We start from the raw sequence: 24,178 nt of genomic DNA, 5'->3' as shown, positions 1-24,178 counted from the left end.
TTGTCCTTGGCTCTGTAGATAGAGTATATTACATATATTCATTTTGTCAAATGCCTTTTCTGCATCTGTTGAGATGATCATATGGTTTTTGTCCTTGGCACTATAGATACAGTGTATTAGAATTATTGATTTGCATATGTTGAACCATCCCTGCATCCCTGGGATGAATCCCACTTGGTCAGGGTGTATGATCTTCTTGATGATCTTCTGCATTCTTTTTGCCAGTATCTTTCTTACTAAGGATTTCTGCATCTTTGTTCATTAGTGAGATTGGCCTATAGTTCTCTTTTTTGGTTGGGTCTTTCTCTGCTTTGGGGATCAAGGTGATGCTTGCTTTCAGGAATGAAGTGGGGAGTATTGCTTCCCTTTCAATTTCATTGAAGAGTTTAAACAGTAGTGGGAGTCGTTCCTCTCTAAATGTCTTGTAGAATTCAGCGGTGAAGCCATCAGGCTCTGGGCTTTTCTGCATTGGTAAGTTTTTAATTACGTTTTCAATTTCATTGATTGATATTGGGTTGTTTAGAATTTTTAGGTCGTCTTTGTTCAATTTTGGTAATTCATACGTACCTAGGAATCTGTCCATTTCTTCTGTGTTTTCCATCTTATTGGCCTCTAGGTTCTCAAGTTAGGTATTGATGATCCTCTGGATTTCTCCTGGGTCCTTTGTAATTTCACCCTTTTCATTCCTAATTGCTTGGATTTGGGCATTTTCTTTCCTTTTTCTGATAAGGTTGGCTAAGGGTTTGTCACTTTTGTTTATGCTTTCAAAGAACCAATTCTTTGCTTCACTGAGTTTTTTTTTTTTTATCATTCTCTTCCAGTGCATTGCATTGATTTCTGCTCTGATCTTCATAATCCTCCCTTGTATGATCTTTGGGTTTGTCCTGCTCTTTTTTCTAGAAGCCTGAGGTTCAGCATCAGGTGGTTTATTTCAGTTCCCTCTGTTTTCCTAGTATGGGTATTCAGTGCTATGAATTTCCCTTGTTAAGACTGCTTACATTGTGTCCTATAAATTGTGATATGTTGTACTGACATTGTCATTTAATTGTACAAACTGCTTTCTTCTTTAATTTCTTGTGACCCATTGGTTGTTAAATTTCCGTGTGTTTATGAAATTCTTGCAGTTTCTTTTGCTATTGATCTCCAATTTCATTGCACTATGGTCTGATACTCTACAGGGAATAACTTTAGTTCCTTTGCACTTACTTAAATTTGTTCTATGAGCGAGTATGTGGTCTATTTTGGAAAACGACCCGTGTGCAGCTGAAAAGAATGTGTATTCTGATTTTGTGGGGTGGAACACTCTGTAAACATCTGTTAAGTTCATTTGTTCAAGAGTGTGAGTTCTAGTAATTTGTTGTTTACTTTTTATGTAGTTGATGAGGTCCCCCACTACTATTGTATTAGTGCTTATTTGATTTTTCATGTCTGTTAGTATTTTATATAGTTGGGAGCCCTAGTGTTTGGTCCATATATATGTATGACTGTCATCTCTTCCTCTTGGGTTGTTTCCTTTACAAGCATTTAGTGTCCTTCTTTGTCTGTCTTAATCAGTGTTGGTTTGAAATCCACTTGATCTGCAAAGAGGATAGCTACTCCTGTTTTTTTCCCGTTGCATGGAGTATTATTTTCCACCCTTCAACTTGCAGTCTATGAGTTTCTTTTTGAATTAAGTGTGTTTCTTGTATGCAGCATATTGTTGGATCTTGCTTCTTGACCCATTCTGCCAGTCCATTTCTTTCTTTTTTTTTTTTTTTTTTTTCGGTACTGAGGATCGAACTCTGGTCCTTGCACTTGCGCAGCAGGCGGCGAAACCACTGAGCTACATCCTCGGCCCTACCAGTCCATTTCTTTTGACTGGTGAATTGAGACCATTAACATTGATGGTTATAACTGATACGTATTGACTTATCCTTGTCATGACTTTTTCTTTTTGTTGGATTCTCCCCCTTTGTGTTTAATTTCTCGTCGCACCCGATGGATTCATTGTGCTGGGCTTCCTGGGGTTGTGGTCTTCATTGTCTTTTCCTAAGATATTGTCTAAAATTTTTGGGAGTGCTGGTTTGGTATTCACGAAGTTCCTAAGGTGCTCTTTGTCATGAAAGTATCTTATTTCTTTATCAACTTTAAAGATAGTTTTGTAGGGTTCGTCAATCTGGGTTGGAGTTTGTTTTCCTTTAGGACTTGGAATATGTCACTCCAAGCTCTTCTTGCCTTGAGCGTTTGCGATGAGAAGTCTGCTGTGATTCTGATGGGCTTTCCTTTTCATGTGATTTGTTTCTTTTCCCTAACTGCTTGTAGAATTTTGTTCTTCTGTTGGGTTTCTGGAATCTTAACTATTATATGCCTATGTGTAAGTGTGTTTTGATCAAGGCTAGCTGGAGTCCTATGTGCCTCATTTATCTGTATGTCAAGTTCTTTTCCCCTTCTTGGGAAGTTTTGTGCCATCACTTTTATGAACAGTTTTTTTTTATGTTGTCTGCACTCTCTCCTGTTTCTTCATTGACTCCAATCAATCTTATGCTATTCTTCTTTGCATCGTCTAGCAGCTGCTGGGTTGATTTCTCATGGTCCCTTACTATTTTAAAGACATTTTTCTTTTCCTAGTCACTAATTGTAATCTTATCTTCTACATCCAAAATTCTGTCCTCACATTGGCTCATTCTGCTGCATAAACTTTCAGTGGAGATTTTAATCTGAAAATCTGTTTACATCTGTTTTATGGATTCCATTTGTTTCCTAATTTGGGGTTCCATCATGTTCCTCAGCTCCTCTATTATTTTATCTGTGTCTGCTCTATATTTATTAATCATGTCTTGCACTATGGGCACAATCTGTGTTGTTATCTGAGAAATTATTTCTGATTTCATTTTTTCCAGATCCTCTTTTTTTGACAGTTCAGGGAGTCTAGGTGATTGAGTATCAGAGTGTTCCATCTCGTTTCCCTTTGGACTTGCTTTAGGTGACCTGGAAGTCTTGTTTATGTGTCTTTTCATTTCACAGGATGGGGTGTGCTGATGGCTCCCATGCAGCTCACCTCCTCAGTGCTGCAGCCGGCTCTGCTCCTCAGCAATGGGGGCAGTGGTTTGGCAGCCTGGAAAGCTCACCTCAAAAATTTTTAATTCTTCAAAAACTGATCTCTCCAGCACTAAAATGTAGGAAGCTAGTAACCACATGATTAAAATGTTTGAAGAGGGTGGGGAATTTAGCTCAGTGGTGCTGCCTGCCTCACACTTGCAGGGACCAGAGTTCAATCCCTGGTAGAAAAAAAAAAAGAAAATGTTTGAAGAGATTAAGAAAGAGGCAAATTAACAGATCTGTGGCATGTTTAGGGAGCTTAAAGAAGATATACATAAACAGGATTTAATTGATAAAAGTGATCAACTCAAACAAGAAACAAGCAAAAAGCTGATTTAATTAAATAATACAAGATGTGAATCTCCATTTTCGTAAAACATAGAGCTCATGAAAAGAAATCAAGCACAAATCTAGGATACAAAAAATTGTATAGGAAGTGTGGATAAAAACTCAGCCTCCAGGTAAATGAGGAATATAGAACCCAAAGAGCTATAATCAGAAAAGAATTCCTCCACAGCATATCATAGTTAAAAATCTCAGAAATTCAGCACAAAAGGACAATACTAAAAGCTGTTAGAGAAAAACAGGACCCAACAAAGGCATGTCTATCAGAGGAGCAACAGCTTTTTCAACGCAAGGCTTAAAGTTTAGGAGGGCTTGGAGCAAAGTTTTTGAAGCCCTGAAAGGAAACAACTGTCAACACAGATTAATATATCCTGCAAAGTTGTCTGTCAAAAATGATGGAGAAAAAAAGATTTTTCATAACAAAGACACCTTAAGAATTCCTGACCACCAAACCAACATTGCAGAAAGTACTCAAAGGAATCCAAAGGAGAGAGAGAGGGAGGTCACCAGCTCCAGAGAAAGAAAAACATGCATCTAACAGGGTGAGTAGTTAAAATTAAGGATAAGCATCAGAAAATGCAATGGCAGGATTCAGTAAATATCTTACAATAATAATGTCCATGGTCTTAGCTCCCCCATCAAAAGACACACACTAAGGCCAGGGATTTAGGTCAGTGTCGCTGCCGCCTGCCTCGCAAGCACAAGGTCCCGAGTTCAATCCCCATAACCAAAAAAAAAAGACACACTCGCCTTTTGTAAAAAGCAAAATCCCATTACATATGACTGCAAGAGGCACACTTTATCCAGAAACAGAAACAGACTAAAAGTAGAACGGGGGAAAGCAGTGTTCCTTGTAGAGAGTTACAAATGATGGCATCAAGACTGACAGCAAAATACAGCCTCGAGGACCTGGAATCAAGACAGCTGGAAAACAACAACTTAGTGAAGAGAAAAAAAAAATAGAACTCTGAGAATCAAGAAAGACTGGAAAATGAGACACTCCAGAGACAGTGAAGACAGTACAGAGAGAAGAAGAAAGCTGACTGGGACACTAACCCTGGCTCCTAGGGAGGGGGACCAATCTGTCTCCACAAGCACAAGGGCAAGGGCAACTCAGCTGCATCTCCAGCCCCTTTTTTGTTTTATATTTTGAGATAGGGTCTCATTAAATCACTGAGTTATCCAGGTTGGGCTTGATCTTGTAAACTGCCATCTTCCTGCCCCAGCCTCCAGTGTCCTGGGATTACAGGCATGAGCCACCACAATTTATTTTAGTGCAGTTTAAAATATCATTTCATATATATGCACGTATGTATGTGTGTATGTATGTATATACACATTTATTTACTAAGGGATGTTTGAAGTGTAAGTTTCACATTTTCAGGGCTTTTAATACATACCTAATAAATGTGATCTGTGTAATCACAGGTTCTTGAAATTGATTAATAAACAGTCTAGAATAAGCTAGTATTCCAGTGATTAGATCCTGTGTTTGATTATGGCAGTTCACGGTGATATTCTGATACTCTATATTCTTTCTCATTTTTATGTTTTTGATTTTGTGTGTGGGTGTGTGCTTGATCTTTTAAATTGTGAAGATGATGTGTTAAATTCCTTTCTATGATGTTGAATTTTTCCTTGTGGTAGTGTTAAGTTTTATTTTCTGGTTTTTTTTTTTTTTTTTGTACCGGGGATCGAACTCTGGTCCTTGTGCTTGCAAGGCAGGTGACAGAACCACTGGGCTAAATCCCTGGCCCATACTTTCTGGTTTTTTGAAAGTTAATTATCAGATGCACTCAAGTTTAGAATTCTTAAATTTTCTTTTTGAAATCAATTTTATAAATATGTAATAGCTATAGTGGCAATTTCTTCCTTAAAGTATTATATTGGCTATTAATAGAATCCCATCAGTTTTCCATTTAGTTAATATTTTGTATATTCTCATCTTTTTTAAAAACTATATTTCAATTAATATGCCTTTCATTATAAATGTCTCTCAATTCAGAGATATTACTATGTAAGAAAATGACTTGACAGAAATAATAAGATGTCATCAATTGCAACGTAATTCTTTATTTTAGATATGTTAATATGTTTAAAAATGTACACTGGGAATTTATGAAATATAATGCTTTCAGTCTTCCTGCGTTCTTATATTTTAAGTATTTTTTTAAATGGTACTACTTGAAATTTTAAAAATCTGCTCTAATGTGCTTTGCTTTTTAACTGAGGTGCAGGATATTTATTGATATATTTATGCTGATAGCTACTCCATTTTTTGCCTTGTTTATCATGTTGTTGGATTGATTTCTTCCCCTTACCCATTGTATTCCTCTACTCATTTAGAAGTTATACGTTCTGCTTCTTTTACTGTTGCATCATTATTTTTAATATGCAAATCTAAAATTTAACAGTGTCTAAAGTTCATGTCTCTGCCATTCATCCAAATAAATGAGGGTGTTTCACTGTTGAGCTCTAATATCTTTCTTGGCATTTGCTCTTGCTATGCAGAATTTAGGTCTGTCGTTGATTTATATAAAATTTATACAAAATAGGCATTACTGTTACTATTTAAAACCCTAAATCAGACTGTTAGCATACTTTCCACTGTGATTATTAGCTCCTCTGTCGTTTTTTCCACCTTAATCTATGCTCCTCTGCCATATTGATGTCATAGAAAATTTCTCTGTTTTACCTCTGCCTTTTCTTTTCCTCCCAATAGGAAATGCTCAGGAATAACTGTTTTTTCTGAACTTATTTCCTCCATGCCAAAGCTGAGCTAACCTTGAACACCCTGTTATACCCACTACCATTAGCTGGTAGTGCTCTGTTTCTGTCTTAGTCAGAAATTGGACAGATAATAATCCACCTATGTCAGTAAAAAGAATCCAGTAAGCAAGCAGTTTCATTTTTTTCTCTTTTTTTTTTCCTCTTTTGAGTTTTCTCTCAGTTTTTATTCTAATTTTTTTAGATCTGTAAGTCTTGCCTGAACACAGCATCTCTAGGCATAGTTTTGTGAGATGGAGTCAGCAGCCCATGCTAGCTTGTCATTTTTTTTGTTTCAGTAAACAAATGTCTTTTACTGCTAAATATTTTGGAGTTTGCTCATCAGTGGCTTACAAACACTGTATTGGAGTGTTAATTTAAGAATCAAATTGGCACTTTATTGACTTTGTTTCTTTTTTCACCTTTGACCTTCCCAGTTCTGATAGCATCAGTAGTGATGAGGAGGAACTCAGGACTTTAGGAAGCAGTGGCAGTGAAAGCAGCACCCCAGAGAATGTGGGGCCCCCCTTCATCATGGACGACAATAGCTGGTTCAACAAGTGTAAGAGAGTGAGACAGAAGTATCAGCTTACCCTGGAGCAGAAGGTATTTATCAGTTGTCAGAAGTTCTTTGTATTTACTGTGTTTCATTGTCACTGACAGAAGTGTGTGTGTGTCCTGTGTACGTGTGTGTGTTACTGGAGACTAAACCCAGGACTTTCACACTGGGCTATATCCCCAGCCCTTTTCTGTTTTTTCCTTTTGAGACAGGATCTCACTAATTTATTAAGTTTCCCAGGCTAGGCTTGAACTTGTGATCTTCCTGCCTCATCTCCCAGAGTGCTGGGATTACAGGCATGTGCCAGCACACCTGACACAAGATCTTTTAACTGAATAAAATTATCTACCCACTTCCCAACTGTTTCTGACTTGTTTTCTTAATTAAAAATCAGGCAGAATTTAGGGTAGGTTTTTGTTTGTTAAACTGTTTCTAATTTTATGTTTAATATAAAATAAACCAGTTTATTCTTTTTGTAATCTGTTTAATTTATATATTTGAGATTGTAGTTCCTATGATTAATTTTGTGAAAATTTGGTTTGTGAAAATTCAGTAATTTCCTAAGCACACCTTGTCTGTTTTTGTTTTGCACGTAGGGGAAGGAGGCAGTTGTGGGCTTTACTGGGGATTAAATCTGGGGTCTTCACACTAAGCTACATCCATAGCCCTTTTTATGTTTTGAAACAGAGTCTTGCAAAGTTGCTAAATTGCTCAGGCTGGGCTTGAACTTGTGATCCTCCTTCCTCAGTCTCCCAGACTGCTGGGGTTACAGGAATGCTGGGGTTTCTTTTCAATAAGCTGATTTAATAATTTTTGTCTGCTGAGTACTGTACTAGTCAAAGTGAAGTATATAAAAAAAATTTTTCCATTTTCTTGAGATTGTAAGCTTTATGTTTTTATTATATTATCTATTTTTACTTCTTAAAATTCACCATTTTTCATAGATGATATATGCAAGGAAAGCCCAGTGGAATTAGCAGTATAAATATCAGAAGAAAAAAATACTCAGAAAAATAGTTATAAAATAAATTTACAAATATGAATAGATTCCCTAACATATATAGCTTACTGCTTATAAAATATTTTTAAATCTTGAATATAATATCTAGAAAAATTTGCATTATTTATATAGAAAAACTTTCATACCCAATTAAAAGAGACTTTTAGTACCAGCATATAGTCATAGTAAGATAATCTGAAAAGTTCCTGATGCAAAAATCTGAAAACAGTGAATAGAATACAGTTTTTCTAAAAAGTTTCATGCTACACTCTCTCTATAAGAAAATCTTACTAGGAACCAGGAACATAGAAAGGCCTGAAAACAAGAGGAATAAGTGCCTGAATAAGTAAGTCCATGCCCCAGGAATAGAGGTAAGGGCATAACCTTTAGGTATTTAGCTTTTTTTAAACATCAACAAGGAAACAGCAGGTATAGACCTACTACCATTCAAGATGAAAACTAGACTAAAAGGCAAGGTTGAGATTCAGTATAGCAGAATGAACACAGAAATTGGTAAATGAACCTTGAAAATGAAAAAAATAGCAAAATGAAACTAAATAGCAAAAATAATGACCAACATAGGATGTCAGTGGTGTGCTGCAGTGTTTTTAACACCTGGCTCTTGCAAAGGTGATACAGAGAGAGGAGCATTGATTTGTACCATTTGTTGGTTTCTCTGGGGTGAAAACTCCTATTATGGCAACTTAAACCTTACCAATATGACATTACTGAATGTAGAGGTGGGAAGAGATGCACAGGAAGATACTGTAATTTACTGTAAGGTGGAATAAATGTGGATGACTGCAGAAACATAGTAGTAAAATAATTAGGAAGCCAGAAGTGTTGAGTATAGTTAGTACCTTTGTCTTTCTGACATTCAGTTCACTGTAAATTTATATTACTTTATTTTTAATACTAGTGTTTAACTTACAAAATTTCTGAAAATTCATCAATCAGATCTCGAGAGCTCATAAAAGCTAATTGCAGGCTCTCCTACTTGAGAGTATGAAAGTGAAGCAAAGATAAAACACTTAACAACATCAGGAAGAGTATGAAGATTATTGCAGCTAATGCCATTAGAAATTTGATTATACTGAAGAAACATAAAGACATTTTGTAATGCCCATGTCTATTTCCAAGTTAACATTTAGGCATTATAATTTGAAGAATGAATTAGAATGTTTAATTTTGAAACTAGAAATGGGAGTGAAAAGAAATAAAGAAAGCTTGATACACAAGAATAGGGATCAGATAAGAAAATCAGGCATGGCAAAAAGAAAACAAAACCTAAAGTTGTGGAAATAGATCTAAATATAACCAAAAAAACCCCCACAGGAGTCAACAGCATCATAAAAATAAATGGCATAAACTTTCCAGTTAAGACAAACTCGTAGGTGTGAACTAGAGCTGCATGGCTACAGGCAGATCCAACAAGGGCCCCATCCCGAACACAGCCCCTTGGGTACACAGGCCTAACCAAAGTCCTACCTAGAAAGAGCTGCACAGGCACACAAGAAACAGCCAGAGGCACTCACCAAATACCATCTGTAAGTGCATGGAGACTCTAGCCAGAAGCCCACTCAGAAACCAGGGACTGGGGTGCACTGCCCCCAGCCAAAGTCCCTCCCAGACAACAGCTACACAGGAGGTAAGGCCCTAGCCAGAGGCACACCTAGTTACCATCCCAAGTGTGCACAGGCCATAGCCAGAAGCCCTCCCAGACAACAGGTCAGCTCAGGGATCCAGAAGGCAAGATTTTGAACCCAGGAATTGGTGCACTGTTGAGCAACAGAGAAAAGGCCCCTTGTTGGCTTGCTGAGAATTGAAGACCACTGGATGAACAAAAAGTTGCCTCAACAAAGGTGCAGCAGGCTCCATCTGTTGAAATGAGAAGAAAAGTAAACAACTCTCAAAGTAAGATTTCCAGACCACCTAAAGCAACCCTAAAGGGAAAGGAGATGGAACATTCTGATACTCAACCACCTGGACTCCCTGAACTGTCAAAAAAAGAGGATCTGGAAAAAATGAAATCGGAAATAATTTCTCAGATAAAAGCAGAGATTGTGCCCATAGTGCAGGACATGATTAATAAACCTAGAGCAGACACAGATAAAAAAAAATAGAGGAGCTGAGGAACATGATGGAATCCCAAATTAGGAAACAAAGGGAATCCATAAAAGAGATGCAAACAGATTTTCAGGAGATTAAAAACTCCACTGAGAGAGAAGCTGAGCTGGTCCCAGCACCTGGAAGGGAGCTCCCCCGGTGCCATCCCAGGCTCCTAGGGCAGAGAAGCTGAGCCGGTCCCAGCACCCAGAAGGAAGGTCCCCCGCTGCCATCCCAGGCTCCTAGGGCAGAGAAGCTGAGCCGGTCCCAGCACCCGGAAGGAAGCTCCCTGCTGCCATCCCAGGCTCCTAGGGCAGAGAAGGTGAGCCAGTCCCAGCACCCAGAACGAAGCTCCCCACGGCCATCCCAGGATCGTAGGGCAGAGAAGCTGAGCTGGTCCCAGCACCTGGAAGGGAGCTCCCCCGCCGCCATCCCAGGCTCCTAGGGTAGAGAAGGTGAGCCACGTGGGTGCCAGAAGCACCCCCCCCCCCGCTGTGGAAATGAGAAGACACATAAACAAGCCTCAAAAACAGACTTCCAGATCACCTACAGCAACCCCAAAGGGAAACGAGATGGAACAATCTGATACTCAACCACCTGGACTCTGAACTGGCATCAAAAGAGGATCTGGGAAAAATGAAATCAGAAATAATTACTCAGATAACAGCAAAGATTTTGCTCATGGTGAAAGATATGATTAATCTAGAGAGGACACAGATAAAAAAAAATAGAGGAATCCCAACATAGGAAACAAATGGAATCCATAAAACACATACAAACAGATTTCCAAGAGATTAAAAACTCCATCGAAAGTCTGCGCAGCGGAATGAACCAATGTGAAGATAGAATTTCAGATATAGAAGATAAGATTGCAATTAGTGAGGAGGAAAAGAAAAGTTACTTTAAAATTTTAAGGGAACACAAGAAACCAATCCAGCAGCTGCTAGATGATGCAAAGAAAAATAACATAAGACTGATTGGAGTCAGTGAAGAAACAGGACACAGTGCAGATGACATAAAAAAAACTCTTCACAGAAGTGATGGCAGAAAACTTCCCAAGCAGGGGAAAAGAACTTGACATACAGATAAGTGAGGCACATAGGACTCCAGCTAGCCTTAATCAAAAAATACTACACATAGGCATATAATAGTTAGGATTCCAGAAATCCAACAGAAGAACAAAATTCTACAAGTAGTGAGAGAAAAGAAACAAATCACATACAAAGGAAAGCCCATCAGAATCACAGCAGACTTCTCAATGCAAACCCTCAAGGCAAGAAGAGCTTGGAGTGATCTATTTCAAGCCCTAAAGGAAAACAGCCTCCAACCCAGACTGATGTACCCTTCAAAACTATCTTTCAAAATTGATGGAGAAATAAGATACTTTCATGGTAAAGAGCACCTCAGGAACTTCATGAATACCAAACTGGCACTCCAAAAAATTTTAGACAATACCCTAGGAAAAGACAGGATCACAACCCCAGGAAACCTAGCAGAATGAATCCGTTGGGCGTGACAAATTAAACCCAAAGGGGGAGAATCCAACGAAAAGAAAAAGTCATGACAAGGCTTTTAAAACTTTTAACTTCATCTCCCTAATGAGGGTATAATTCAGTCTTGTTATTGTACTGATTACTATTTTTCTGATTCTAGAATTTCACACCATTCCTTTTGCTATACTGGCTATTTATCATCATCTTATGTCTACTTTTTAATTGGGTTGTCTATTAATGAGCTGTAAGAGTTCTTTATATATTCTGGTCCTAGGTTATATGCATTGGAAATATGGTCGGTTTAAGGACTACTTTTCATTTTAATGATGTCATTAAAATTTCTAAATTTTGATGAAATCTCATTTATCATTTTTTTGTTTTATACATCATGTGTTTTGTATCCTAGGTAGTTCTTGCCTACCCTGAATTCATAAACATTTTCCCTTATAATTTCTTCTTAAAGTTTTATACTTTTAGGCTTTCTTATTTAGGTTCAGAGATCCCTTCAAGTTATTTTCATGTATGGAAATGAAGGGTTGAGGTTAATTTTTTATATACGGATACCAGGTGTTCTAGTGCCATTTGCTGAAGACACTCTCTCTTCCTCAGCTCTTGAATTGAGTTTATATTCTGTAAAATGCTGTTTAAAAATTCTGTTAAATAATCTTTCAAAACTCAGTGGACCATATATGTGTGGTTCTATTTCTAGATTCTCTGTTTTATTCCAATGATCTATATGTCTTTCCTTACTCCAACACTGCCTTGATTACTGTAGCTTTAGAAGAAGTCTTAAAATTAGGTAATAAACGTCTTTCAACACTGTTTTTTTTTCTTTTTTTAAACTTTTCTAGGTCCTTTTGTACTCCTACATAACTTTTAAATTTCAATATCCAGTTCTTCATTTATAGGAAGTATACACAGACCTGAATTTTTATATATACCTTGTGTTTTCTAATCCTGCTAAATTCAAGTACAAGTTTTAGGGGCTCCTAGAGATTTCTTAGTATTTTCTCTGTAGATGATCATTTCATCTACATATAAAGATTTTGCTTCTGCCATGCCAGTCCTATCCTAGTTGTGTCATTTTATTGGCAGACTATTTTGGTGGGGACTAGGTTTCAAAGTTTAATGGACAGATAAAGAGTAAGCATATCTGCCCTTGTTCCCCACCTTAAGGAGAAAGCATTGTATCTTCTCCATTCATATAAGGCATTCTCGCTGGAAGTATGGAGTACATGTCTTTGATCTGTTGAGAAGGTTCTGTTCCACTTCTAGTCTCCTGATAGCTTTTACCATGAACAGCTATAGAATTTAGTCCAATACTTTTTCTCCAACTCGTGATAGGATCATATGGCTTTTTCCTTTCCTCTGTTAAAATGATGACTTTTGGGGGTGGATCTTCCAATGCTGAACCAACACTGCCATCCCTATAACAAAACCACTTTCTGCATACTGCCAGATCTGACTTCTAATAGTTTGTTTTGTTAAAGAAATTTCTATCTATGTTCATACTTTTTTCTTCTATTATCTTTATCCAGTTTTAGGATTAGCACAATGTTGGGTTCCTAAAATGAGGGGAGAAGTGTTCTTTCTTTTTTCTGCTTTAATTGTTTGATATAATTTATCAGTTAAAACGTATATGAGTCTGCTGTTGTCCTATAGGTGGTTTTCAAGCTAGGAATATACTTTCTTTAATAGGTGCTATTCAAATTTTATATTTCCTCCAGAGTTAGTTTCATTAATTTGTCTTCCAAGGTACTTCTTAGAAGTTGTCAAATTTATTTCAAACAAGATTTTTGTAATATGCTTTCTATATCCTTTTAAATTCTGTAAAATCTGTGGTAATGTCTCCTAGATCTTAATATTGTAATTTTAAAAATGTATAATTGATATTTTGTAACAGGAAGAAAAGTTCTAAAGGACCAGGGGAATTGGTAGGGGTAGGGGAAAGAAAAAAAGGGAAAAGAAAAAATATGAGAAAAGGAAAAAAAATGTAAACAAAGTCTTTGCAAATAGGAAAGGGTGGAGGGGGTGAAGGGAGGGCAAGGGAAGGGTAAAAAAAGTAAGAACCAAGATACTCCTGTAATGGTACAAGATCCCAGTGATGAATGTAACTGTATTTTATACCTAGAAAGTACCAATAAACTTAATGGGGGGCAAAATTTAAAAAAAAAAAAAACTCCACTGAAAGTTTACACAGCAGAATGAGCCAATGTGAGGACAGAATTTTGGATGTAGAAGATAAGATTACAATTAGTGACTAGGAAAAGAAAAATGTCTTTAAAATAGTAAGGGACCATGAGAAATCAACCCAGCAGCTGCTAGACGATGCAAAGAAGAATAGCATAAGATTGATTGGAGTCAATGAAGAAACAGGAGAGAGTGCAGACAACATAAAAAAAAACTGTTCATAAAAGTGATGGCACAAAACTTCCCAAGAAGGGGAAAAGAACTTGACATACAGATAAATGAGGCACATAGGACTCCAGCTAGCCTTGATCAAAACACACTTACACATAGGCATATAATAGTTAAGATTCCAGAAACCCAACAGAAGAACAAAATTCTACAAGCAGTTAGGGAAAAGAAACAAATCACATGAAAAGGAAAGCCCATCAGAATCACAGCAGACTTCTCATCGCAAACGCTCAAGGCAAGAAGAGCTTGGAGTGACATATTCCAAGTCCTAAAGGAAAACAAACTCCAACCCAGATTGACGAACCCTACAAAACTATCTTTAAAGTTGATAAAGAAATAAGATACTTTCATGACAAAGAGCACCTTAGGAACTTCGTGAATACCAAACCAGCACTCCCAAAAATTTTAGACAATATCTTAGGAAAAGACAATGAAGACCACAACCCCAGGAAGCCCAGCACAATGAATCCATCGGGTGCGACGAGAAATTAAACACAAAGGGGGAGAATCCAACAAAAAGAAAAAGTCATGACAAGGATAAGTCAATACGTATCAGTTATAGCCATCAATGTTAATGGTCTCAATTCACCAGTCAAAAGAAATGGACTGGTAGGGCCGAGGATGTAGCTCAGTGGTTTCGCCGCCTGCTGCGCAAGTGCAAGGACCAGAGTTCGATCCTCAGTACCGAAAAAAAAAAAAAAAAAAAAGAAAGAAATGGACTGGCAGAATGGGTCAAGAAGCAAGATCCAACAATATGCTGCATACAAGAAACACACTTAATTCAAAAAGAAACTCATAGACTGCAAGTTGAAGGGTGGAAAATAATACTCCATGCAACGGGAAAAAAACAGGAGTAGCTATCCTCTTTGCAGATCAAGTGGATTTCAAACCAACACTGATTAAGACAGACAAAGAAGGACACTAAATGCTTGTAAAGGAAACAACCCAAGAGGAAGAGATGACAGTCATACATATATATGGACCAAACACTAGGGCTCCCAACTATATAAAATACTAACAGACATGAAAAATCAAATAAGCACTAATACAATAGTAGTGGGGGACCTCATCAACTACATAAAAAGTAAACAACAAATTACTAGAACTCACACTCTTGAACAAATGAACTTAACAGATGTTTACAGAGTGTTCCACCCCACAAAATCAGAATACACATTCTTTTCAGCTGCACACGGGTCGTTTTCCAAAATAGACCACATACTCGCTCATAGAACAAATTTAAGTAAGTGCAAAGGAACTAAAGTTATTCCCTGTAGAGTATCAGACCATAGTGCAATGAAATTGGAGATCAATAGCAAAAGAAACTGCAAGAATTTCATAAACACACGGAAATTTAACAACCAATGGGTCACAAGAAATTAAAGAAGAAAGCAGTTTGTACAATTAAATGACAATGTCAGTACAACATATCACAATTTATAGGACACAATGTAAGCAGTCTTAACAAGGGAAATTCATAGCACTGAATACCCATACTAGGAAAACAGAGGGAACTGAAATAAACCACCTGATGCTGAACCTCAGGCTTCTAGAAAAAAGAGCAGGACAAACCCAAAGATCATACAAGGGAGGATTATGAAGATCAGAGCAGAAATCAATGCAATGCACTGGAAGAGAATGATAAAAAAAAAAAAACTCAGTGAAGCAAAGAATTGGTTCTTTGAAAGCATAAACAAAAGTGACAAACCCTTAGCCAACCTTATCAGAAAAAGGAAAGAAAATGCCCAAATCCAAGCAATTAGGAATGAAAAGGGTGAAATTACAAAGGACCCAGGAGAAATCCAGAGGATCATCAATACCTAACTTGAGAACCTAGAGGCCAATAAGATGGAAAACACAGAAGAAATGGACAGATTCCTAGGTACGTATGAATTACCAAAATTGAACAAAGACGACCTAAAAATTCTAAACAACCCAATATCAATCAATGAAATTGAAAACGTAATTAAAAACTTACCAATGCAGAAAAGCCCAGAGCCTGATGGCTTCACCGCTGAATTCTACAAGACATTTAGAGAGGAACGACTCCCACTACTGTTTAAACTCTTCAATGAAATTGAAAGGGAAGCAATACTCCCCACTTCATTCCTGAAAGCAAGCATCACCTTGATCCCCAAAGCAGAGAAAGACCCAACCAAAAAAGAGAACTATAGGCCAATCTCACTAATGAACAAAGATGCAGAAATCCTTAGTAAGAAAGATACTGGCAAAAAGAATGCAGAAGATCATCAAGAAGATCATACACCCTGACCAAGTGGGATTCATCCCAGGGATGCAGGGATGGTTCAACATATGCAAATCAATAATTCTAATACACTGTATCTGTAGAGCCAAGGAAAAAATCCATATGGTCATCTCAGTAGATGCCGAAAAAGCGATTGACAAAATCCGACACATATTCATGATAAAAACCCTACAAAAATTGGAATAGAAAGTCTTTTACCTCAATCAGATAAAAGCCATCTATGAGAAACCAACAGCCAATATCATACTAAATGGTCAAAAACTGAAATCCTTCACATTACAATACAAGGATGTCCACTATCACCACTCGTATTCAATATAGTTTTGAGAACATTAGCGACAGCAATTAGATAAGAGAAAGAAATGAGAGGAAAAAAAAAAAGTAAGGAAGAGGTTAAATTGTCACTATTTGCAGATGACATGATACCAAGAACTCCACCAAAAGTCTCCTAGACTCAATAACCGAATTCAGTAGAGTAGCTGGATACAAGATCAAGACACAAAAATCAATAGCTTTCCTGTACACAGGAAACAGAAACAGACTCACTGAGAGAGAAATGGGGCAAACAATTCCTTTCACAGTAGCATCCAAAAAACCGAAATATTGAGGAATCACCCTAACAAAAGAAATCAAAGACCTCTACTTTGAAAACTATAGCACTCTGAAAAGAGAGATCAAAGATATATCAGAAAATGGAAAGGCATCCCTTGCTCCTGGGTAGGAAGAACCAACATAGTAAAAATGGCCATGCTTCCAAAACTGCTATATGGGCAGTGCAATTGCAGTTGAAATTCCAGCAGCATACTTCATGGGCCTTGAGAAAACAATACTAAAATTCATTTAGAACAAGAAGAGACCCAGAATAGCAAAAGCAATTCTTACTAACAGAGACGTGGCAGGGGATATCACAAGCCCCAACTTGAAAGTTTACTACAAAGCTACTGTGATAAAAACAGGATGGGACTGGCAAAGAAACTGACCCGAGGATCAGTGGAACAGACTAGAAGATGCAGAAACAACTACAGACACATTCAGAAACCTCATCATTGACAAAGGAGCCAAGCACCCTCACTGGAGGAACGATAACCTCTTTAATAAATGGTGCTAGAAAAATTGGGTTTCAACTTGCCAAAGATTAAAACTAGACCTATATCTCTCACCAGCACTAAAGTAAAATAAAAATGGATTAAAGATGAAATATTAAAACAGAAACACTAAACTGACTGGAAGAGAGGTTAGGTAGAACTCTTGAAGACATTGGCATAGGAAAAGACTTTATGAACAAAACCTCAGTAGCACGGGAACTAGCACAAAGAATCAACAACTGGGATCTCGTCATTTTTTTTTTTTTTTTTTTTCTTACCGGGGATCGAACTCGGGACCTTGCACTTGCGAGGCAGCCGCCGGAACCACTGAGCTAAATCCCTGGCCCCAGGATCTCATCTTATTGAAAAGCTTCTGCACTGCAAGAGAAACCACCAACAGAGGTAAGAGACAATCTACAATGTGGGAAAAAACTTTTAGCAGGTGTACCTCAGACAAAGGACTACTATCTGGAATATATAAAGAACTGAAAAAAAACAGACCCCACAAATTCAAAGACCCAATTCAAAAATGGGCATCTGAAATGAACAGACGTTTCTCAAAGAAGTAAAAGCTGGAAATAAATATATGAAAAATGTTCAACATCACTGGTCATCCGAGAGATGTAAATGAAAACAACACTGAGATTCCACCTCACCCCCGAAAGAATGGCTGCTATGAAGAAATCTTCCAGTACCAAGTGCTGGTGGGGGTGTGGGGAGAAAGGAACCTTTCTCCATTGTTGGTGGAAGTGCAGACTGGTACAACCACTGTCGAAATCAGTATGGAGATATCTCAAATAACTAGGACTAGCAGTCACATTTGACCCAGGTATTCCCCTGCTGAGTAACTTCCCAAAAGAATCATACCACAGCAATATATGTGCACCCATGTTTATAGTGGCACAGTTTGTAATAGCTAAAGCTTGGAAACAGCCCAAGTGCCCATCAAGTGGAAATTGGATAAAGATGTGGTTTTTCTATAAGATGAAGTACTACTCAGCTATAAAGAACGAGAAACTAGAGACATTCATAGCTAAATGGATGCGTATTGAGGCCATCCTCTTAAGTGAGGCCGTACTCTCTCTAGTGTGAGAAACTGAAAGTGTAAATAAGGATTAAAATGAATAATTGATAATTAGAAACAGAAAAATGTCCAAAGGTGTAGGGGTGGTGGGAGGGGAAGGGGAAAGGAAAGAAGGGAAAGGAAAACTTATGAGAAAAGAAAAAAATGGTAACAAAATCTATGTAAATAGGGAAGGATGGAGGGGAGGTGAAGGGCGCACAGGTAATGGGGAAAAAAATAAGAACCAAGACACATCATGTACAGGTACAAGCACCCAATGATAAATGTAAAAGTATTGTATACCTAAAATGTACCAAGAAAAGAATTTAAGGGGAAAAAGAAGGAGAAAATAATAATGAAGTGAAAAACAGAAATTAACAACTATTTGCTACTACAAAGTAGACAAAGCCTGGCAAGAATAATTTTTCATAAAGTTAAGCCATAAATAGACAATTTTGAGAATGAAAAGGAAGTGGATCACATAACTCTAAAAAGCAGAAACCCTCCCAGAATTTATCTGAGAATAATTTAATAATCAACTTTATGTCAATGCCTTAGAAAATATTGGTGACCAATTTTTTATAAATATTACTTTATAAACTGATAGACCTTTAACCATTTAAAAATTGAATACATAGTTTAAAATCTATCTACCCTTTACTAAAATAATCATCAGATTTGGATAGTTTTAGAGGTAGATGCTGCCAAATCTTCTCAAGACAGGGATCCCTATTTTGTACCATTTGCTGTACCAGTTATTTCCTGAGAATATAAAAAGAAGGAAATAATGGAAACACACTTGTAAATGGGGATGCGAAGAAGGGTTGAAGGGAGGAGAGGGGAATGGGAAAAAAGAATTAAGATGTATTATGTGGGCCGGGGATTTAGCTCAGTGGTTTCGGTGCCTGGTGCGCAAGAGCAAGGACCCGAGTTTGATCCCCAGTACTGAAAAAAAAAAAGGTGTATTATGCACAGGTACAAACTATGATGAATGTGATTGTTATGTATGGTAAATATGTACTAATAAAACAATGCAAAAAATTACAGTGCTGTAAGTTTTGCCTTAAATTACACATTTCCTCAAACTTTAGGAAAGAAATTTAAAGAATGGGAAATATATGTTAATGTTTTAGTCAATTAAAGCAATGTTTTTTACTAATTCATCAGTACTGTTTTGAAATTGTTTCATTACAAGATTGATAGAAATAATGCTTAAGCTACTCAGCTTTTATCCTCAAAATATCCATTGTAATTTGGCAGCTGCTCTTATCCTAGTGATACTGTATTTCCAGGGTTATCTTGAAGAACTCTTACGGCTTCGGGAGAACCAACTGTCTGAATCTGTCTCCCAGAATAAAATACTACTTCAAAGGATTGAAGATTCTGATTTGGCTCATAAATTGGAGAAGGAGCAGTTAGAATATATCATTGTGGAGCTTCAAGATCAACTGTAAGTGAGGTCCTTTTAGAAAAACTTTGGCATTATATAAACATATAGGCAAAATGTGTTATGTAATAGGATTCAAGTTCTAGGAAATCTGTCTGCCACAAATCTTTTCACTTTTTTAAAAGCTTTTAAAGTTACAAAAGTAATCATTGGTCTTTATTGAAACATTGGAAAATATAAGGAGAAAATAAAAATCCCTATCAGTTGTGTGGTATCTATAGTTAAACTGGTATATGTTCTTCCAAATGCAAGTGTATAATTTTCTAAGTAGTTCAGTTAATTACTGATTGATTACAAAAGTATATTAGACCATTGCTACTTAGAATGTGGTCATAGTGCATTAATTGTTAACCAGTTTATGCCAGAATATCACTATGTACAGTTGAGCATAGCTTACTTTTTTTGTAGAAGGACTTTGATTTTTGTTTTTTTGGGGGGGTACTGGGGATCGAACTCAGGACCTTGAGCTTGCAAGGGAGGCGATGGAACCACTGAGCTAAATCCCTGGCCCTATAGAAAGACTTTTTTATGAAGAAAGGGATAATAATATTGATCTGCATTCTGGTACATGTTCCTTGTCACCATTCAAAGCACTTTTACTAGTTGTATCATTTTGCCAAATTTGTTTTTAATTAATTATTCATAGTAGAATTCTTCATACTAACATTTAATCTTAAGGTATATGTCCAATTTTTAAAGTTTGAAATAATTTCAAACTTCCAGAAAAGTTACAAGGAAATATGTTGGATTTTGATGTCTCCCTATATTTGCCAATTTTACCTTTCAGTACTAGGGATTGAACCTAGGGCTTCACACTTGCTAAGCAAGTACTTTACCACTGATCTACATTCTAACCCTTTTTAAAATTTTTTGTATTGAGACAGTCTTACCACATTCTCCATACTGGCTTCAAAATCTGGTCCTCCTGCCTCAGCCTACTGAATGGCTGGAATTATAGGCATGTGCCACTAGGCCACTAGTTTCACCAATTTTTAACATGTTGCCATATTTTGCTTTATAACTCTCTCCCTCTCCTCATATATGTGTACATATTTTAACCACTTGAGGAATTACATACATTATAATTATTTATTCTTTGATGTTTTAGTGCATCTTCCCTAAGAACAAAGATATCCCCTTACATAACCCTCGTTCAATGGTCAATTTAAGACATCTAAATTTGTATAATACTGTCATCTTATCTGTGGAATCTATAATTCATATTACAATGTCATTAATTGTTCAGATAATCTCCCTTACTACAAATTTTGCCATTCTGGTACAAGATCCAATTGAGGATCACACTTGCATTTCATTGTCTGTCTTTTCTGTCATGAATTTAAAACAGTTTCTTAACTGTCTCACGTGATACTAATGTTTCTAAAGAATGCAGGCTAGTAATTTTATGTTTATTTGCTTTTTCCTTGATTAGAATGAGCTTGTCCACTTTTGGCTGGACTGACACATAAGGGGTATCATGTCCTAAAGATGTTCTGTTAAGTCAGTTGGCCCTCAATTGGTGGTATTAATTTTAATAATTTGGATGAGTTACTTTTCTATATAGTTACTGTTCTTCCTTTTGTAATTGACATGTAATTTGTGTGAGGTACTTTGAGATTAAATATAAAAGTTTTTAATAAAATTTAGGGACAAAACAATTTAATATTTTCTAGGAATTTATAGCTTTTTAAAATTAATTTTATTGGTACATTTTAGGTTTACAGTACAGTTACATTCATCATTGGAAATTTGCACCTTTACATAATCCCTCTTGGTTCTTATTTTTTCCCCTTCCCCTGCTCTCCCTTCAAACCCTCCATCCCTCCCTATTTACAAATGTTTTCATTTTTTCATTTTGTCATATTGATCCCATTCCCTTCTTTCCTTTCCCCTACCCCTCCCACTTCCCTGTCCCCTTTGCCTCTTTTCTTCCTATTTCACATTATCTGTTATACCTTTTAGTTCTTATTCACACTTTCAGTTTCTCACACTGGAGAAACTATTTGGTATTTACACATGTGTGTCCTATTTATTTCACTTAAGAGCATCACCTCAGTGTGCTTCCATTTAGCTATACATGTCTATAATTTCTCATTTTTAATGGCTGAGTAGTACTCCATTTTATTAAAAAAACACATTTTCTTGATCCAGTCTCCAGTTGATGGACATTTGGGCTGTTTCCAAGTTTTAGCTATTACAAACTGTGCTGCTATGAACATGGGTGCACATATATCACAGTGGTATGATTCTTTCAATTCTTTGGGGAAGATACCCAGCAGGGGAATAGCGGGGTCAAATGTGACTTCTAGTCCTAGTTCTTTGAGGTATCTCCATACTGATTTCCACAGTGGTTGCACCAGTCTGCACTCCCACTAGCAGTGGAGCAGGGTTCCTCTTTCCCCACAGTCCCACCAGCATTTGTTATTGCTTGATTTTATGATAGCAGCCATTCTTTCTGGAGTGAGGTGGAATCTCATTGCTGTTTTCATCTGCATCGCTTGGGTCTTTCTCTGCTTTGGGGATTGAGGTGATGCTTGCTTCCAGGAATGAATTTGGGAGGATTGCTTCCCTTTCAATTTCTTTGAAGAGTTTAAACAGTAGTGGCAGCAGTTCTTCTCTAAGTGTCTTGTAGAATTCAGCAGTGAAGCCATTAGGGCCTGGGCTTTTCTTAGTTGGTAAGTTTTTAATTACGTTTTCAGTTTCAAGGAGGGAGAAAAATATCAAGAATCAAATAACAGAGGTTTCTGATTATTTCTTTATAAGTAAGAGATTATTTTGCAAGTGATACTGGTAAACTACTGTTTAAAGGGTCTTAACCCAGAAATAATTATAATCCGTTATTTTATCAAAAGAGATATTTTCACTAGTGAAATTGAATTTGAATAGATCAAGTTTATTTTACTTTTGGTAATTTAAAGTAAACAGATTCACGGTTTTTAGTTTGAGAAAATAATTATGGAAAAGTGTCACTGATCCTCTTGATTTCACAAAGAAAACACAGAGTTGTTTTTAAAACCTTTTAGGAAATTTAAATGAAAATAATATTAATAGAAAACAATGGAGTCCCTGTACCAGGAAACAAACAAACAAAAAAACTTATGGCCATTCATCAGAATTATACTGTTTTGTTGAATTCTGATGTTAAGGATTTACTTTCATGTAATATGGCTATAGTCTCTAAATAGGTAAACATTTATGTCTTACAAGATTCTTTTTAGGACCGGACATACAGCTTAGTGGTGCTGTGCCTCCCTGCCAAGTGCAAGGTCCTGAGTTCAGTTCCCAGTACAAAAAAAAAAAGATTCCTTTCATAAAACCACTTTAAAGTATGTTACACAGGAGAATAAGATAAATTCCTTTTGATTGTTCATAACTCACAGATTTTATCAAAATTATCTTTAAGATATAGAATAGTAGCTGGGAATGTAGCTCAGTGGCAGAAAACTTGCCCCATATGCCTGAGGCACTAAAAGGCCCAAGTTCAATCCCCAGTATTGGCTGAGAGAGAGAGAGAGAGAGAGAGAGAGAGAGAGAGAGAGAGAGAGACAGAGAGAGACAGAGAGAGACAGACAGAAGAGATACAGAATAGTTAGGAAATTTTGCAGCTGTAGGAAGAAAATAAACATTTTTTACCTTGATGTTGCTAGATATTTTACCAACAGTTAAAGGTCTGAGGGCCGGGGATTTAGCTCAGTGATGCTGTAGCCTGCCTTTCAAGCACAAGGTCGTGAGTTTGATACAAAGAAAAAAGGCCTGCAGTCAGAGTTGGGCATTGAAATTTCTTGTGTTCATCCTGAGAAGATAAAAGTGGCCCTGAAAAGATTACAATTTAGGGCCAGAGATTTAGCTCAGTGGTTTTGCTGCCTGCTGCACAAGGGCAAGGACCTGAGTTGAATCCCCGGTACCAAAAAAAAAAAGAGTAAAATTTAAAGCGTATCAATGGAAAGGTCACAGAATAAATATTACAAAGGGAGTATGAGGAATGTATTGTGTTGTATTGATTATCTTTTCCAGGTCATTAAAACGCTTTGTTATTCAACTTACTGTTTTTATTTTCCTTAATGGTTTTATGTATTTTGAATTACTATTATTCTTTGATTATATCTTTAAATACTCATACAGTCTGAGCACTCTGCAGTTGTGGTAAGGAAGTCCTAACTAGTATAGAGTATACATGAGGACCCTGCAGTTTTGTTGTGAATCAGGACTGTCTTCACAGGAGTCTGGCTACAATACAAGCTCAGCCTTAATTAATGTCTGAAGCTTCTGCTTCACCTGTGTAACAGAGATAATATTCACTTTGTGGATCATTAAGAGTGCCAGATGGTATCAGGCATAACATAACTAGGGAAAAAGACAGCATTCAAGCTGGACATGGGGGCACACACACCTGAAATCTAAGCACTCTGGGAGGCTGGGTAGGGGGAGTCCAAGTTTGCCCCCAGCCTGGGCAACTTAGCAAAACCATGTATCAAAAAAATAAAAGGGGTGGTGAGGTAGCTCAGTCTGAGGGCCTGAGTTTAATCCCCAATCCACAACCAGAAAGAGAAAA

General features: G+C 37.0%; 1 protein-coding gene across 6 annotated transcripts in view; it reads left to right on the top strand.

Moving 5' to 3' along the window:
* The window catches only part of Rundc3b (RUN domain containing 3B), a 171,363-nt gene that overhangs the window by 109,635 nt on the left and 37,550 nt on the right, over nucleotides 1-24,178 (top strand). For all 6 annotated transcript variants that reach the window (XM_087204491.1, XM_004862416.4, XM_021242644.2 and 3 more), the window contains 2 exons: nucleotides 6,627-6,795; nucleotides 19,472-19,629. In XM_087204491.1, coding sequence (XP_087060617.1) covers nucleotides 6,627-6,795; nucleotides 19,472-19,629 — 327 coding nt within the window. The remainder of the gene's footprint in view (nucleotides 1-6,626; nucleotides 6,796-19,471; nucleotides 19,630-24,178) is intronic.

This window comes from Heterocephalus glaber, unplaced genomic scaffold (genome assembly GCF_053883595.1).
Source record: "Heterocephalus glaber isolate CG9 unplaced genomic scaffold, H.glaber_assembly_v1.0 deba00000546, whole genome shotgun sequence".
NCBI lineage: Eukaryota > Metazoa > Chordata > Mammalia > Rodentia > Bathyergidae > Heterocephalus > Heterocephalus glaber.
The sequence above is the reverse complement of the archived record's forward strand: the minus strand, read 5'-3'. Positions and strand labels throughout refer to the sequence as shown.